Genomic DNA, 17,961 nt, shown 5'->3' on the forward strand with positions numbered 1-17,961 from the left:
TAGGTGTAGAATTAGAGTTTCACTACACAGCTGTGACAGCACAGATATTCTTCTTGCAGTTCTTTCTAACTGGAAGTTGAGTGACAGACTAAAAAGTTGGTTGGGGTCGGGTCATTAACTAAGAGTAATGCATTTCTGTCAGCACCACTAGAATTCCATCAGGACTTTATCATGAAACAGTTCACTCAAAATAAGGAACAGTGAATTCACAGTATACATCTCCTCACCTGGAACCAGAAGCATGCGTTTTAGTTCAATTACTCCTGCTACAGCCATTACGGTACAGTAAAACAGACCCATTCGCCACTGTAAATAGGTGGGTCAGGGATCAATACCTACTACCAAAGCCAGGCTCAGGTAACGTATACGTACATCACGTGATTCTCTCTTTATAACTTTTTATAGGAGAGATTAGGACATGGGAGCCTACTACGTCTTCCTTGTTCATGAAATCAAGTGCCACCATTAGTACTATACTCAGTCTATACTGCATTTTCTTAAAAAGCTGGGCACTTCTCCGTTCCCTGTCACAGCCCCACCGCACTCACATGCAGGATGTTTCGCACGTTGACAACTGTCAGATTATGTTGTTTAGCTCCATCTTCTAAGGTGCGATCAAGGGTATCGTCTAGCTTGATGTCACAAGACAAAGATCCCTCCTCTTCTTGACTTTTCCCTTCTCTTTTCCGTTTGGTTGCCTTCCTCCTCCTCTTCCTTCTCTCTATATCGTCTCCATCTTGTTCCTCTGAAAATTAATAAAAATGGCATCTAAAAATTCAGATACTTCATATCCAGCACATTCTGACAGCATGAGTTTAAAAAAAAGAAAAGCTAGAATTCTGCAGATACGGAAGTGGCAGCAGCTTTCCAACAGCTGATAAGGAGATTATTTGAATGGAAATGGCCAGAAGAATTAGAAACAGTCTTTTGAATAATGGATTCAAATTCTGCAGGATCTAAGTGAAGTCACACTAGTTCAAGCAAATAAAGGTTATGTATTTGCCATCTCTACTAGATTGATTTTACAGAATGGTCTCAGCAGCCTTTTTAGGCCTTTTCCAGAAGGAGGTGTTTTAAGTATGCCATCAAGAGCAAAACAGCTGCAAAACTCCAGGCACTGTACAGCAAGAGCAGATTACAGTTTCTGTGACTTTCTTGTGTTTCCCAAGTGGCACTTTTTTGCTGACTCAGGGAAATGAAAGAATCACAACTTCCTCTGAAAGAAAGCAGTGTTTTCAGTAACCGAAAAACGCAGACATCAGCTCCAGCAAGTTTCACTTGGATACTTGTAGCTTATTTAGCCACTGAATTACAGAGCACAGGATGAAAACTTAAAAAACGTTGCACCTAGACAGCCCCAGCCGTGGTGTACACAATTCCAGAGCTCTGCGCCTACAGTCACAGCTCTTGTGTTCCTTGCACAAAGCTTACCCAATGGAATAAACAGCCCCAAATCCTCATTCTCCTCATCAGTCTGCTGGGGCCACTCACCAGCTCTGGTGTTCTTCAGTGGCTTCATCACGGTAGGATTTCTAACAGCCAGCTGCAGAGAACTTCTCACTGGAGACTCCTGCACGGCAGACTGGTTTTCCATCAGATATGGATCTCTCTGAGAATTCACTTCCACCTCTGTATACAGCTTAGGTGTTTTCCCTGTAAGCAGTATACACTAAGTTGTAGTCATACAGATACAGCTGAGCAAGGTGAAGAGGCTGCTGCAGTTGCAAAAGCTTATTGTGACCCACTCAAACCTGTTAAATCAACTGCACGAGTCTAACCTAGCCTGTGAAAGCGATCCAGACACACTGAGCCCTGCAGCAGCAGTCCCATCCTGCTGGAAACAAATCCAGGGAAGAGATCCCCACCTCCAGCTATTTCAGTCTTGCTCCCTCCAGTATCAGTTTCACACAGCCACGCTCAAAACCGTTCCTGCCAAATGATCCAATCACAAAACCCCAATGATTTGTTTAAAACAAGGTTGTACTCCCTGTTGTATAAATGCAACTGCAACAACAGAAATTAACAGTGAGGGGGCAGACGCTCCTTCACGCAGACAGGTTATTCACAGCTAGAACAGTGCAGTTGGCTGCAACCCTAGGATGCAGTTTCACAGCCACCTTGGGCCAATTTAAAACCACACTACTGCTGACAGGGGTGGCTATGGACCCTGCCCGCTCCTGTCCTGCGCGGCCCTAGAAGTTACACAGGCCAAGAAAATGACTGAGGACTGACCCCTGTTCCACTCCCCTTCCTCCTGACACAAAATCAGCTTTCAGTGAAATCAGTGACCCAAGCACAGCAGAACCAGAGACAACACTTTTCACAACGAAATCAAAGCAGCGCTGTCCCTTTCTGCTGCAGCTGTAGTTAGATGGGCTTACAGTGATTATTAAAAACCAGCCGAAACCTGAAGTTTCATGAACACCTTAAGGCAGTATGAAAACACATTGTCACCTGGTAAAACCAGCTCCCTGACACTGCAGCAGCTGCTGCTCTGGGCTGGCACAGCTATTTGTGTAGCTGCGCAGAAAATTAGATCAGGGAGTCGATGCAGATGGGGAAGAAAAAACAACACCCCCACGTTTCCCACACCCCCACACTTATTTTGCCTGATCAATTCTCCCATCTCACTGAGTTCAGAGACAAAGATGTGTGCCAGGAAAAGAGAAAAAGAATAGCACAGGCAATTTGGGGGAAGAGGGAACAGCCACTTATTTCAATAGACTTAAAGACGACTAGAGATAGAAAACCAGCATCGCTTTGATTGTGACTATCTCTGTCTCGCTCACAAGCTCACACTTTCACTGAGTGAACCTTAGAGCAAGCAAAGTTCACCTGGGCTTCTTACACAAACTTACAGAACACCTACGTTCCAAACCACATTTGTAACTTAAGACAAGCTCTACTTGCATCGGCTCTTGTAAAGGATCACAGTAAAGCACCACACAAATGCCGCTCTGGATCATTTTTTCGAATGCTTAAAAGAATTATCTTCTGGGAATGAAAGCAAATGTGGACAAAAGCCTCTGAAAACCACTATTTTTGGAAGAAGCAGCAGCTTGCACTCTTGCCAGTCCCACAACTCACTAGCCAAACTTTTTTTTTTAAAAACTAAACACAAGGTGACCGTTTCAAACCAAGGCCTGGATTTACAAAGACTTGTCTAAAGACTAGCTGAAAGTAACACACCGTACCCCACGTAACACCTGTGAAATACGGCTACGAGAGTCCCTGTTAGGACTGATCACTGTTACAGGCCATAAAAGATCAGACACAGGGGCAAGAGCAGGAAAACGTGTGCAAGTTTGTAGAAGTGGGAATTTTAGTTTGGAAATTTGAAAAATAAAGCAATTTCTAAAACATGGTAAGTGTTTGGCAATGCTAGCAGCAAGCAGCTTAACTTTTCCATTAGTTTTCTAATGTTTTAAGGGAGGACGCCCCCCCCCCCGAAACTTTGAAAAGGGGATGTCTGCTAAGTTGTAGTATTTCCGAGGAAAAAACCCACACCACAAAAACTAACCGCCAAAGGAGCGGCTTTCTGTAAACACACCACGAGGCTCCCCCTCCGCCGGGCCCGGCGATGAGCACAGCTCACAGGACCGGGGCCGGGCCGGCGGCAGGAGCTGGGGCGGCAGCCGGGGAGACCCACCGACCGCCCCGTAACACACACCGTGACGGGCAGCGCACGCCTTTACCTTCCGCCACGGCTTCGGGGCTCCCGCGGCCCTCGGGGAGCTGGGCGGCGGCACAGGCCTCCTTCGCCCCCGGCGCTTCCTGACCGGAGCCCGGGGCCGTCCGGGCCGGAGGCCTCTTCCCGCCCTTCAGCGAGGCCTCCCCGGGTCCTCGCCACACGCCCGGGCCGGCGGAGGGCGGCCCACCGGCTCGGGCCGCCGGCGGGAGTTTGGCGGAGGAGCCGCCATCGGCAGCGCCCGCCGAGGAGGAGCCGCCGGCGCCGGGCAGCTCCCCGTCCTCCCCGGCACCGACGCGCTCCCGCGGGCTCTGCGGCCCCGCCACCACCGCTCTCCTCTTCTTGCAGGGCAGCATCTTCAGCGAGAGCGACATCCCGACGCCCACCTGGAAGACAGGAAAGCGGCTGGCCGCGGGGCACCGCCGCCCGGGCCCGGGCCCCGCCGCCCCGTCCCGCTCGCTCCGCAGGAAGCGGAAGCGCCGCGGGGCCCACCCGCCGCGCAGGCGCCGCGCCGCCATGTTGGCCGTGCGCGGGGGGAGCCACCGCCATGTTGGCGGCGCGGAGGCCGCCAGCCCCGCCGTGACGATGCGGGGCGGCGGGGGCGGCCGCCGCCATCTTTGCTGGGCGACGCCGCCGGGCGCCGCGCCCGCTGTTTAGCTCCGGGCCCCCCCCGCCCCCGCCGCCCGGAGGGTCTTCCCGTGGGGAAGGGAGGGCGGGCGGCCCTGCCTGCCCGGTACTGCTGCCCCGCGCTCCCCACAGCTCCCCGGCGGAACCCGTCGGCCCCGGTGCCGTTCCCTCACGGCGGGAGCGGGGTCACCGGCCCCGCGAGCCCACGCACACGCTCCGCCGCTCCGGTGCCTCCCGGCCCGGGAGGCGCGGCCGGAGCCCCGACACTTGCCGAGTCACCGCCGGGCGGCTGCGGGGCGGGGCCGGCCGCCGGCTGGCGCGGGAGGGGCGGGCCGGGCCGCCGGGCGGGGCCTGCGCCGCATCGGGACCAGTCGGCAGCTCCTGCATCCCGGGCTGCGAGCATCCTCCGGGCGGGGGCCGGCACCGCGGCGCCTCCGCACCGGGCTCCGCATCCCGGCTGCCCCGGCCTAAGCTGGGCCATGGCGGAGATCACCAGTGTCCACCCCGGCTTCGGTGAGTGGGGCCGGGCCGCGCGGAGGGCCCCTTCCTCCGCCCCGGCAGCGCCCAGGCGAGGCCCCGCGCGGCGCCATCGGCCCCGCTCGCCGCGCGGAGACGAGCCGCGCCGGCCCCGTCCCCCTCCGCCCCCGCGGGCCGGTCGCCCTTCCGTCGGCGGCAGCCAACACCCACTGCTCGCCGCCGGCAGCTGGGGCGGTGGCCAGCGCTCGCCCCCAGGGCCGCCGCGGGAGAGGGGCCGCGGCCCGGCCGGGAGGAGGGGGGGGGCCGGGCCCGCGGGGAGCAGGTGCGCGGCCGGCTCGGGCGGCCCCCGCCGCATGACGTGATGTCTGTGCCGGGCCGCGCCGCGCCCCGGCCTTTGTTCGCGCCTCCCCGGGGGCCGGGGCGGCTGCGGCACCGGCGGCCCGACAAGGCGGGGCCCGCGGCGGCGGCCTGGCAGCCGGGAGAAGGGGTCTGCGGGTCGGCGGGGGGGGGCGGTGGCGGCGGCGGCGGCATGGGCCTCCGGGCCGGGAGTGGGGGGCAGCGGGGGGCCGGGCCGGGCGGGGGGGCGGGGCGCACGGCCGGGCCGGGCCCCGGTGAAGTCGGGAGCGCCTCGGTGGCGATGGAGAAACTACGGACCCTGCTAAATCATCAGAGGCGAGGCGGCCCCGAGCCGGCCCTGCGCGGCCGCCGTCCAGCCCGGGCACGGACATGGTGCGGCCCCGTGGGTCGCCGGTGGAACAATTAGCGAGCTGGTACTCGCTAATTTTGAAGATTTTGAAGATTATTTTTTTTAAGATTTTCTTTTCTGTAGCCCAGTGGGTGAGAAGGGCTGGTACCGCAGCCCTTGGCGTCCGTGTCGGTTGGGTTTCGCCAGTCCTGAAGAGTCGCGCTGCTGCCTCGTTCTGTCCTCCGGCAGTTGACTGACCTTCCTCTCAGACCATAAGGCCCCGTAGTTAAAGCTCAGTTACTACATTTCCTTCAAATTCTCCGTGCTATATCATTTTTCTATTGTACAGTGTATCTACTGACCTTTTATGTTCTGTGTTTCCTGGAGTCCAAGAGCCACGCACTGTCGTAATTTAACTGTTGGCCACCATTAGCCATTAGGGTATAAATAGGGAACATCAGTTTTAAAAAGAAGTTTTCAATGATTTTTCATTGAAATTCCATACCCCAAAAAGTTGGGTTTGTTTCAGTTAAGTTTTAGCATCACATCAGAACAAAGATCTCTTCTACAAAGTTTAAATTAAAAAAACCCCCACGGTTCTGCTCCTTTTTGAGAGAGGAGACAGGCTGCGGTGCCATTTAAAAATGGACACCGCACATAGCGAAGTGCTCTGAAAGTTGCAAAAGCTTAACTGAAACTGGTTTTAGGCGGCTTTACATCAGCGGAGTTCTCCACTATAAGGAATTACGGAGATGGGGCTAATGAATGCATGGAATGATTACGTAAGTAGGAGTCTGCAGCCAGGAAAAGAGGGGTGTCACGAGCGGCACGGAGCAGGGAACGATCGCTCCCTGCTTCTTCCAATGCAAGAACAGGCATCAAATGAAGTGAGGTGGGGCGGGCTCAAAAGAAAAGCTCTTCTTTTCTCATGCCACATAATTAAGATGAAGAACTCTTTGCCACCGAACATGATGGGAGCCAGATTTGTGAGTTAAGATAATTCAATGGAAGAAAGATCATGAAGACTTATTTGGTGCTTTCTAGTGTGACTGCTGGTTGCTTCTTCTAAAATTGTCCCACCAGATCTGCAGGAAATGAGCTAATTTTATGAAGACACAATAGAAACAAAACACACACACATAGAAAGAGATCGGAATAAGATAGGAGTTTCAGCATTTCTCCTTTTTTGCATATGCACTGAAGCTTTTAATATCTATGTGCGGCTGAGTTGTGTTCATATTAGCTGCTAAAGACCACTCGCCTCATTTCAAAGAGGGAACATTAAATAACAAAATAAAGGGGGTTTTCTGGGGGTGTGTGTTCTGTTAATATTATGAATTCTTCTTGCTTTAGTTAATCCAATCCAAGGCTATACTTGCAGTGGGACCTGAGACACATTTATCTGTGAAGTCAGTCACCATTGCAAAAGACTTCCAATTTCAGTCTGGGAAGGCTTCTGTCTAACCAAAACTGATTTTGTTCAGTCTTAAAAGGGAAAAAAGGAGACGTATTTTTGCAAAAAGGAGACGTATTCTCTTGAAAGTCACAGTTCTCCCTGAGCCTATCAGCTATTCCCATTATAGTCTGGCAGTCTTGTCGTCTTGCCTGTTAACGTCAATAAGTAGTAATGTGGAAAGAGCAGAGAAAATACAAAATCAAGGTGCTCTCTCCAGCTTCAGGTATGAGGTTGGAAGATTATTTTCTCCTGTTTATGGTAGAGAATGAAGATACAAAAATCAGACAAGCTTCCCTTTTTTACTAGCTGTTCCATTTAGTTATTGCCATGATTGTCATGACAATGATTTTTTGGTTTTCCCTTTTACTATGGAAGCAGTTTGTACAATTTGTAAAGAAAAAAATGTAGGGCTAGAGGGCTTTTTTCTTTGCTTGCTTCCAAAATAACCAACTAGTTTAATGATGATTAAACCAGTAATACAATAATAAGTTATAAGAAGAGCGTGGCTTTACCTTCCCTATAACCTCCCACCAGGAAATTGAAGACAGCAAAAAGACCCTCCCTTTTCCTTCCCTTTTAAGACTGAACAAACTCCACTCTTTTGGTCTCTCCTTGTCTTCTGTCTGCTCTCCATTCTCCATCCGCACCAACTTTTTAATCATCTTGGTGGCCCTTGACCGGAATTGCTTGAGGATGTCGATATATTGTACTGGGGACCTCAACACTACTGCTTTCATTCTGTGTCCGGGTAATACTTCTCCAAAGTCAACCATTGTAAATAGAAAATAACTAGCATGGTTGCTAAAAATGAACGCAGTGCTTTTTTATTCTGGCTTGACATTACTGAAGAACATAGTTGAGATAAGATCTAGAAAATATCAAATAATCCCTAAATCCAAATACAGGATTTTCTGTCCATTGTTTTTGGACATGGGAGTTCCACGTGAAGTTGTGTGTGTACCATTGGCCCCGTCTCTGCCATAAGGGGCTAGGACAAAACAATCAACCATTTCAGGCCAAAGTGATTTTTTAAAAAATTGTTAATAAAGGGTAATTCCAGATCCAGTGTTATGGCCATATTTATTACTCCCTTCCTGTTGTTAAAATAGAATTTTGTAATGTGTCTGAACAGGGCATTAAAAAAAACCCCAAAAGCGAGTGCTTCCCGCAAATCAAGAAACCGTATTCCCGTGGAGCTGTAGAGGTGCTGGTAATGCGGGGTCTTGATTTGGCGAGATAAGGCAACCAACCATTTGAATGTCTTAGCACGTGAAACAGAGGTCAAGCGTGCTTTAGAAGTGTAAATGTTTCCCACGTGGGAAAACAGAAATTAAAGGAAGTAAGTTTTTATTCTGGGGAAGCTTTGGTACCAAGGTCATTGAATTAAGACCAACACAATAGTACCGTGTAGAGCTCCATCCAGGTGTGCTTGGCCCCGCGGGGGCACGGCCACCACAAAGGTACAAGCTCCTTCCTGACCGCCTTGTCTTCTCTGCAGATGTGTCTCCAGTTGTGGCAGGCCTCATTGGTGCTACTGTCCTTGTGGTTTCTGTCTCAGTAACAGTTTTTGTGTGGACATGCTGTCACCAGCAAGCAGAAAAGAAGCACAAAACTCCACCATATAAATTCATTCACATGTTGAAAGGCATCAGTATCTATCCGGAGACCTTGAGTAACAAGAAGAAAATTAACCGAATCCGGAGAGACAAGAATGGCACTCCTAAGGAGACTGGAAGGGGAAACCTCTTGGTGGATGCTGCTGAATCTGGTTTAATAAGCTCTGAGAAGGCTCCGGATGGGCCAAACGCAGCCCCCCGTGTCGACCAGCTCCCAATAAAAGTAGATTATGGAGATGAACTAAGTCCAGATCAAAGCCTCACTCCAGGAGGAAGTAAAACCTCCTCCCCATCTTCTCCAGGGGATGACGTCATGTTGGGTGAACTGACTTTCTCAGTGGACTACAACTTCCCTAAAAAAGCGCTGGTAGTTACCATTCAGGAGGCTCACGGGCTGCCAGTGATGGATGAGCACACTCAGAGCTCTGACCCCTATATCAAGATGACAATTCTTCCAGATAAAAGGCATCGAGTGAAGACTCGTGTGCTTCGCAAGACACTAGACCCAGTCTTTGATGAAACCTTCACCTTCTATGGGATCCCATACAGCCAGCTCCAGGATTTGGTGCTTCACTTCCTCGTGTTGAGCTTCGATCGCTTTTCTCGAGATGATGTTATTGGAGAGGTCATGGTGCCCCTTGCAGGGGTGGATCCAAGCACTGGAAAGGTTCAGCTGACCAGGGAGATCCTCAAAAGGAACATACAAGTAAGTCCCTTCATGTAGTATGACACAAGACTCCTTGCATTGTGTTTGATTCCAGAACTTTTGATCCAGGAGCCTCCATGGCGCAATAAGCAGGAATGCTACAAATCCTTAGCTATGAAACCCTTTTTTCCACAGATAGGTATTATTGGTATGACATGGCTGTGCTCTTCTAGTTAGGCAGTTCTCTGCTGTGTGGTCATGGTGATACGCTAAGGCATGGTCACCATTTAGGCATGGAAATGAGGAATGTTATAACTGATGATGCCAAGAAAAAAGGCAAAGTCTCCATCTCCAAGTAAAAGAGCTGATGTGGTAACGGGACGTTCATCTGCAAAGACAAACCTCACTAACGATGTTAGACACCTGTACTTGTCATTATCTACATCTGAATTGTTACTGTAAGCCGTAGGGAAGTGGGAATACATCAGTGCAGTCAGCAGAGTCTGACGTGATTCCTCTTGCCCTGGAGCAGACGTCTACATCAGCTCAGATGAATCCCACCCTAGACAATTCGTTTTTTCTCACTTGAGAACAAAGTGTGTCTAAGACAGTTTTGTCAAATGTAGACATCTAAAATTTGGGTGAAATGAATCCCACTCAGTGTCTAATGCTGTGAACTGGAAAGATGAGCCATTCGTGTAAGATATTAAGGCTTACATTGGGGAAGATGTCTTCTGTCCTCGGAAAATGCTCTATGCTCAGGTAGGAGGATGAGGTGGTACTTAAGACTTTTATTTTCTTGCTTAGCTTATTTTTGCTACCCATCCTCCAGGTTCAACAGAAAAAATGCATTTAGGCTCACTTATTGCCTTAAAGTATTGGAAATTGTTGCTGGGCTCTATAACATATTTCATTACATCCTAGAGTGGCAGTATTTTACTTGAAAAGTTTTTTCTACTACATGGGGCATTTAACTTTTTTTAAAAGTTATTTAAAGGAGACTCTATGTCAGTGACCCAAAACAAACTAAAAGAATCCCAACAAAACCGGAGTTCTGGTAGTTACTTCTTTTCTTAGGTTCTTGGGATGTTTTACATCATGGTAAAACAAGCAGCTGGTTTAGGTTCCTTTAATAGTGTTCTTTTCAGTGCATTGACTGTATGTCTTAGAAGTAATAGATTAAAAACAGAGGAAAAAGGTCATGCTAAATAAAAATACATTTAATCAAGGATGCAAATTATTTAACTTTTATCAGTAATCAAAAATAGATTTACCTTGGTGTCAGATGTGCATTCTTGAAAATCTGCGTCATTCCCCAATGTCAAAACTGCTGTTACTGAACAAAGTTTTCAATGTCAGGACGTTTCAAAATCTGGAATACAGAATCGGATTTAAAACCCAATAAATTCTTACACTGATGCAAGCCAGCAAAGGTGTACATCCCACCCTAATGACCATTCCCAATAATTTCTAACAGGCAATTTGAGAATGCAAATTACTTCAGACCAAAAGAACCCCAAAACTCTAACAACATACACACACACCCCCCTAATACTCTCCCTGGCTATTGTATTCTGGTGTAGCCAAGGAGCCAAATTCTGAAGGTTTCCCTTCTGGGGCCAGGAACTCGCTCATATATTTACTTTCCTCCCAAAATTTTGCATGAGCAGCAATAGCCTTCATTCCTTCCATTTGGAAAACTTGTCTTAAACACAGTGGAACTGCTCAAATAAAAAGAAACCACTGGAATGATAATGAACGTTTTCCGTGTTTAAGTTTACATGCACAATGTTTCCCTGCTAAGCTGAAAAACAGCAGCTGAAAGAACAGCTTCACCTCTTGGATGATCACCGGAGCATTTAGTGTGACATTTACTGTAGTGCCTCAGTGGCTTAAAGTGAGAAAAAAGTCCTTCATTTGGGGACCGCCCCCCCAGCCTTCGCTCTGCCCGGCTAACGGTACCCGACGCCGATGGGGCAGGGCGAGGTACTGAGGGTAAAACCCTCAGCAGGCAGGCGTGCGAGTTGCTGCAATCGCTCTGCTATCAGTCCGTTACCGACACCACACCACGTCATACCCAGTGCTGATACTGCGTGCCTTGATAGCAAATAAACTTAATCTAAATTAGCACCATCTCAATGAAAGTTAATGAACATCATCTGGAAACCAAAACTAATTATCTTAATATTATGTTACTCTTCGAAAGGATATACAGCAAGTTTAACTGAGTAGATCTGTTTTTATCGTCTATCTTCATCCTGTACCTTTGCAGACTAAACTGATGGTTTAGTAAGTCAAAGCTCACCTAAAGAACTTGAGGTGCTCGGCCATCGAGGCTCCACCAAAACGCAATGAAACTTAAGTTCCTAAAGCCTGCAGACGCCTCTGGTAGCAGCCCTGAAAAGGCAGCCATGGCCGCCTTTCTCTCAGGAGGTGCCCCCCAGCTTTGCCCTCACGGAAACACAGAATTCACGGGGAGAGGCTGTGGCGGTGCTGAATGGCACAGGAGGATTTACCTTATGCCACTCGCTCGCTCCTCCCAGAGGCTCCATCTGCCTGAGGCACTTACAATGGCCTGCATCTCGTTTTGCAACTTTTTACACATTTAGCACAGGGAAAGGAAATTCTGGAGACCTCCAACATTTGCCCCTGTTGATAAGACCATCTTGTCCTAATACGCTCTTTGTTTCTTTTTCACAGAAATGCATTAGCAGAGGGGAGCTGCAAGTCTCCTTGTCTTACCAGCCCGTGGCGCAGAGAATGACTGTCGTGGTGCTGAAAGCCAGACATTTGCCAAAGATGGATATCACTGGCCTCTCAGGTAGAAGCTATTTTCTCCAGCCCTAAATGTGTTGGAAAAAAGTCTCCAAGTTCCCTTTCAGACCTTTTCACTTGTCCTATCTGAAAATTTTCTTTGTGCACTTTTCCTCAGCCTCTTTCTAAGGGTGATGGATCACTACGGTGATCCGTCACTCACCAACAGATGGTTACACAAACAAGACCAAATCCTTCCTACTGCGAGACCAACTGTTGCATCTTTCTGGCATCGCCTGGTTTGTTTACGAAGATAGTATTTTCCAAATTCAGCAGATCTCCATGTTGCTTTTGACCAGACTGCAGCTCTGTACCTCCGAGCTGCTCTCACTCATTGCCTTTAGCAGCATTTTTTCCATGGCATGACCGCTCCTTGCTGCATCTACCTCAAACCCTGCCCCTAGAAAAACAGGGTGAAAGAGAGCAAGCGTAAAAAAAGAGGAGGTATAGGCTCAGAATAGAGAGGAGTAAATTCATATGACGTTAGAAATAATTCTCGTGGGTTTTTTTGTTGTTGTTGTTGTTGGTTTTGCTGGTTTTGTTGTTCTACTACTTGAAGAGAAGAGCAGCTGTTCTGGCTTTCCTGTTTCGCAGTCACAGATTCTCAGACTCCTGAATCCCCTTAGCAAAGTTTCCTTCAGAATGATGGGAAAATGGTTGGAATCAACTTGAGATTCAATAATAGCCTGGCTGATAGCAAATTTAGTCCTGGTCTTGCAGTTTTCTCCTGTACACTTCAGAAGGAATGCAGACTAGGCTTAAATCTCTATTGTAGGCCTTAAATTTTACTCTTTCTTAAAAAAAGAAAAAGCTTTCCATGTGTGATCTCCAACTACAGGATAAATTTTTCAGTAACTGTTCTTCTACCTGCTGAATCTTGCGAGGCTAACATAATTTCTTTATATGATCTAGATTATGCAAAAGCCCATCATTTCAGGTGAATGAGAAAAGTGAAAATTAGCCAATGTCAGCTGGGTAAGTGACTCCCAGCCTCGAAAATTGTGTTACATGGTTAAAAAAGCACTATATGCCTGGTATCTTAATTTTAATCCAAAACAAGCATCCACATAAAGAGCAAGGTGACTGGTAAAATAACAAAGTGAGGCTGATGGAATAATGAAGGCTTTGTTTTAAACTTCCTTCTTTTTCAGTAGTTTCCACTATAAATGTTTTCCATCTACAGATTATTAAAACTGTTTTGACACTTTGTTAGGCTATTTCCTGAAATAGAGTAAAAATATTTCTTGTTGTAGATGACAGTGAAAAGTGAAAGTTTTGGCCAGTCGGGCACTGACCTCACCAAAAAGCTATCCGTTTGCTTATTTCTAGGATTAATTACCAAATTTACGTGCGACTTGCTTCCCCCCAGGCCCCATGTAATGTTGAAACTCATGAAGAACTTGCACCGCTACCAGCAGCTGGTTGCTTTGCAGTGAGAAAATCCGAAATATGCCAGCCGTGCCCCCCACGCCCCGGGGCAGTGGGAGCGAGGAGCCCAGATTCACACCATTTCCCTGAGCTGGCTCAAGTTCAGCACGCTAAACCCCGTCCGTTACTTCCCGGAGCAATACTGGGCTGTGTTATTAGTTTATTTCTCTCTCTTCTCCAGCAGATCCGTATGTCAAGGTGAACGTTTATTATGGAAGAAAGCGCATAGCAAAAAAGAAGACTCACGTGAAGAAGTGCACTTTGAATCCTGTCTTCAATGAATCCTTCATTTACGATATCCCTGTCGATCTCCTTCCCGACATCAGCATTGAATTTCTAGTTATCGATTTCGACCGTACCACAAAAAACGAAGTGGTGGGACGGCTGATTTTGGGAGCGCACAGCATCACTGCAGGTGGTGTGGAACACTGGCGAGAGGTGTGTGAGAATCCTAGAAAGCCAGTTGCCAAATGGCACAGCCTGAGCGAATACTAGCAGAGGTTGTGGCAGCGACAGCCGACTCGTAGAACAGACTTAAACCTTGTTTTAGCTGTAGAACTAAACTTTCGTAAGAAGCAGCAGCTGATTGGTTCTCTAGTGATGTGATTTTGCAGGGCACTAAAATTCTAAAGAGCATTAAATGGAAAAAAAAAAGATACCACGAATATATATAACAGTGTAATCACGCTATTGCATGCCTAATACAAACTGAAATTAGTATAACTACCAATATCAAGTTGCAGATTTTAATACAATTATCTGTCACTATGGAAGTTGTGTTTGTGCCGAACTGTCTTTGCTGGTATTCACCAAGATTGGCCTGTCTTTATTAGGCTTCTCCCAAAGTTTCTGAATTCTGCTGTTTAACCTCTAGTTTCTTGTTAGTTTGCCTGCCCATTGGTTCTTGCAGTTCTGTTCTTTGCTGGTTTGGGAGTACCAACCGCATTTCCATATAAAGGTGGTTTAGAATTCTGCACTAGCGCAAAAGGAAAATACAGGGGAAAATGGCACTTTCCTTCAGAGAAGAAATAATTCTGTTGTCAGGTACTGAAATGCTTGCCGTCGCGATGTACTTGTTGTGGAGCTCTAAGGTCACAACATCAAAGATTTGCATCTGAAATTCAAACTCCGACAAACTGATCACCTTGCTTTTGCCACGTGGAAGTTAGCACAGGCGTGATCTCCCAGACTGTCAGAATCGGGGAAACTCCGCTCTATTTCATGTCATTTAACCCTGTCTGTGCGTGAAGGGCCCAAAGAAAAAAAACAAAACCTGATGTGTCATTGGTAAGGAAACTCTTGCCGATTCTTTCAAACATTAAATGTGAAGTTCTACATCACTGATAGGGTCTGTTATAATGGCATAACATATCTGAGATAGGAAAATATCTTGGGGGAAGAGGTTTTCAGTGAAAAAAATACAACGCTTCTCTTCATTCATACTTGAGTCAATTTGCATTATATATGATCTTGTAGTTACCTAAGAGCCAGCTCTCAGAAAAGGAGGCAACACGGGGCAAAGCCTGTCGCTACAAAATGCGTCAGGCTTCAGGAAGTTAATTCTCAGAGTTTCAAGGCAGCTCAAGTTAGTTCTTAAATTGTGAATGACTTCTGAGTCTTGGGATATGCTTCCCATCGCCTCTGAAGTGTCAAAACGTTACTTGACGAGTGTGACCTGTAGCACTTCAGGCTATTAACCCTGAATAGTCAGTAGTTTTGAACAGAAGTTCATAAAGTTCCACAAATACAAGTCTGGAAGTAGCTGCGTTAGATCTCACGGTAAACACAGTAGCCTGTGAACTGGTTTTGTACAAGACAGGAGCATCCTGGCAAGTAACTCGATTCAGCTTCTTATTACATTCAAGCCAGGAAGGATAAAAGGGTGATAATTGGCAGCAAATGATTGATTGTAAACGTTGTTGGTAAACTGAGCGGAAATAGCTATAACAGGCTGTAGAAATTTAAATTATTTCTGAACTCTCCAATGGAAGTACAAGGCAGAAGTGAGCTTGCAAAGAGGCACGTAGAAGCCCGCAAATTTTCAGTGAACGTTTAGTTGCTTCCAGGCAGCCAGTCTCTTCTGTGCCCTGTGGAATGTAAATAATGTATTATAATTAAAAAATTTTAAAATCATTTAACTACTTACAAGACTTGACTACTGAATTTTAGAGCCCTGTCGGAAAAATGATCCTTTCCACCTTCCTGCTAATGAAAGTAGAATAATTGAGCAAGTCTTAGTCCGTTTCCTCTCCAGCCACCGTGTCAAGCACCAGCTGCTGGGAGGGCTCTTGGTGCAAACAGTCAGCACTTTGTTAGTTGGCAATACTTTGGCACCTCTTCCTAAGAAATTATTTTTGGAAAGCTGAATTTTCTCACTGATGGCTAGTTACTCATTGACACTTCCTTCCAGGCAGAGGGTCTTTTTAGCAACAGAAGTCGCTTTGAAGCTGAAGCTCTATTTCTCAGCCTTGCATGGCAGACAGAAGCGTGGACTTCGTGCTTTATCGATCCTGATTACGAGGATTTCTGCCTGAGGTTACAGTAGATTTTATCTTTGTCTTAAATGCTTTCTAGCTCATGCTCTACTAGTGGCTCACAGCCACAAACCAGAGAACGAGTTCTCCCTTGGAAATTGGTGTAGATCTATTTCAATCCTAGTTTTTGCACTAAGCAATTGCGTTGCTGAAGTTTACAACCGTCATGACTTTTCCTCGGAACATGCTTTCAAACACCGCTCCAAACACCTGAATAGGACGTACTAACAACAACAAAATTCCCTTTTTTATCTTTGGTGGGAAAGGCATGCTTAAGCCTAGATGATCTCCTTAAGATTCCTTTAGTTGAAAAGGAAAGATGAACTTCTTGTCAAGGAAACATGCTCAGGGTAAATAGACTTAGGCTGTCGGGCAGATAGGAGTAGCTCCAACACTCTTCTGGAATAATAGGAAACTGAAGATGTGCAGATATATATTTTTTAAAACATAAAATAGACAGTAAGTGACAGCGGACTCACTGTAAAATCTCCCAGGTGTGGTTATTCTTTACCTTGTGTCTTCTATTGTAAAATTAACTTGGACAGTTACAACTTTGTGTGAAAAAAGAAAAAAAAAGGCAAAAAAACCTAACTCAACATGTGTGAAACTGCATAATGCTATAAGCTAATCTACATTATGTAATGCTATCTTGTATGTTGAATTTGTTAACGCACATTGAGCGTGCAAATAAAAATTAAATCACTTTAGCTGCTGACTGTGCCATGTTTGACCGTAGGCAACACATACATGACTATACTGAATATTTTAAGAGTTTGTTTCTAATAACATGGATTTCTGCTTTGACAATTCGCAGGAAAAGTACACACAAAATAAATCTCAAAGAAATAAAAGAACATTAACAGAAGCCTGGCAAATTAAGTATAACACTATTACTTAAGTGTTAGCACATACAAAAACTCTGAGTTATCTACACAGCGTTATAATCTGGTATAATTTGGCACTCATGAGCTAAGTTGAATCTAAGTGAAAAAAAGAGGACATTAGATGGGCAGAAAAGGAAGCGATTTGACTCTAACATTTGTAATTTAGAAGCATTCCTGGATTCCCAGTCAAAACAATTGTCCGGGAACACTTTTGTCCATCTTGCTCTGTGCAAGACGCAACGGTAGAGTGATCTGGCTTCTGTGACTTGTTTTTCTGCAGCTCCCCATCACACTGCCCAGAACAGTATTGCCAGGCACAAAGCCACGTCTTTAGAAAATGCCAAATAGTACAGAGCAGAGAGCTGTGTTACCCCAGCAACGCAGACTGCAGCAAGCACTCCAGTGCCATACTTCACTCTTTGATAGCTTCCCATGTAGCAAAGGACCAGTCTCCAGAGGTGCTTCAGGGGTCTCGGTACTTAAAACGAGCTTCGGGTCTCACCTTCAAGGAGCCAGGCAGTTTCAGCCCAAGCTTTACAAAAGATTGCCTCATGTCCCAGAAGAAGAGATGTGGCCGGTGCTGCAGCTCTTCACACAATTCTGCACCAGAGGTAGAGGGGTCACAAGCTTCCCTGCCTCCACACCCAGTGCAGAGGACGCTCTTTGGAGTAGGTTGCATGCCTTTTCTAGTACAAATACACCACGGTTAACACTAAAAACTGACTCTCTCCAGCGTTACTCCGGGACAAAGATGAAAATGATCAAACCGCAACGGATGCCGTTCCCATCCCCAGGTTCCCCAGTGGCATCCTCAGCTATTGTAGTAATAGTGAGGAAGGAGTGAGTGAAGCACTCGAGAAGTTTAACTAGCTTGACCCGACTCCTGCTCTGGTGATTCAATTCCAGCACATCGCTCAACGGTGGCAGATTATGCATATAGTGATCCACGTGACTCGTGCATGCATTCGAACTCAGCGCCCAATGACTCGGGACACGGTGGTTTATTTAACACCTGGGCTTACCATTAATCACGTTGTTCTCTCTGCTGTGACCGATCACAACGTTTAACCACTTTCAGTTATTTATCATGGTAATAACCACAGTTA

The 17,961-nt window shown here is 46.9% G+C and overlaps 2 protein-coding genes across 8 annotated transcripts in view; one reads left to right on the top strand and one right to left on the bottom strand.

Annotated features, from left to right (window-relative positions):
* LOC104629282 (GON-4-like protein) overlaps positions 1–4,609 on the bottom strand; it is a 29,565-nt gene extending 24,956 nt beyond the window's left edge. For 3 of the 5 annotated variants that reach the window (XR_012832642.1, XM_075736985.1, XM_075736983.1), the window contains exons 1-3: positions 3,696–4,331; positions 1,432–1,653; positions 549–745 (exon numbers count right to left, since the gene is read on the bottom strand). Coding sequence is in view for 4 of the 5 variants with exons in the window: in XM_075736985.1 (XP_075593100.1) it covers positions 549–745; positions 1,432–1,653; positions 3,696–4,206 (930 nt within the window). In the remaining variant the exon portion in view is untranslated. Of the gene's footprint in view, positions 1–548; positions 746–1,431; positions 1,654–3,695; positions 4,332–4,526 lie in introns of those variants that run through there. The other 2 variants (XM_075736986.1, XM_075736984.1) reach the window with 2 other exon arrangements.
* On the top strand, positions 4,422–16,678 carry SYT11 (synaptotagmin 11). 3 transcript variants are annotated; one of them, XM_075736995.1, is made up of 4 exons: positions 4,422–4,828; positions 8,432–9,255; positions 11,896–12,019; positions 13,622–16,678. In XM_075736995.1, exons 1-4 carry the CDS (start codon positions 4,795–4,797, stop codon positions 13,930–13,932), a joined length of 1,293 nt encoding a protein of 430 aa, XP_075593110.1. In that variant the 5' UTR covers positions 4,422–4,794; the 3' UTR covers positions 13,933–16,678. The 3 variants fall into 3 exon arrangements, with proteins under 3 accessions (XP_075593110.1, XP_075593111.1, XP_075593109.1); XM_075736996.1 differs by having other exon boundaries at positions 11,896–12,016; XM_075736994.1 differs by having other exon boundaries at positions 4,424–4,828; positions 11,896–12,016; positions 13,619–16,678.
* The last annotated feature ends 1,283 nt before the right edge of the window (positions 16,679–17,961 follow it).

The sequence above is a fragment of the Balearica regulorum genome, chromosome 28 (genome assembly GCF_011004875.1).
Source record: "Balearica regulorum gibbericeps isolate bBalReg1 chromosome 28, bBalReg1.pri, whole genome shotgun sequence".
Lineage (NCBI taxonomy): Eukaryota > Metazoa > Chordata > Aves > Gruiformes > Gruidae > Balearica > Balearica regulorum.

Bases quoted from the DNA above. Each gene is read 5' to 3' on its own strand.
- SYT11 (XM_075736995.1), top strand. From the start codon at position 4,795: ATGGCGGAGATCACCAGTGTCCACCCCGGCTTCG. The intron at 9,256-11,895 runs GTAAGTCCCTTC...TCTTTTTCACAG, and splicing joins TCCTCAAAAGGAACATACAA to AAATGCATTAGCAGAGGGGA. The intron at 12,020-13,621 runs GAAGCTATTTTC...CTTCTCCAGCAG, and splicing joins TATCACTGGCCTCTCAGGTA to ATCCGTATGTCAAGGTGAAC.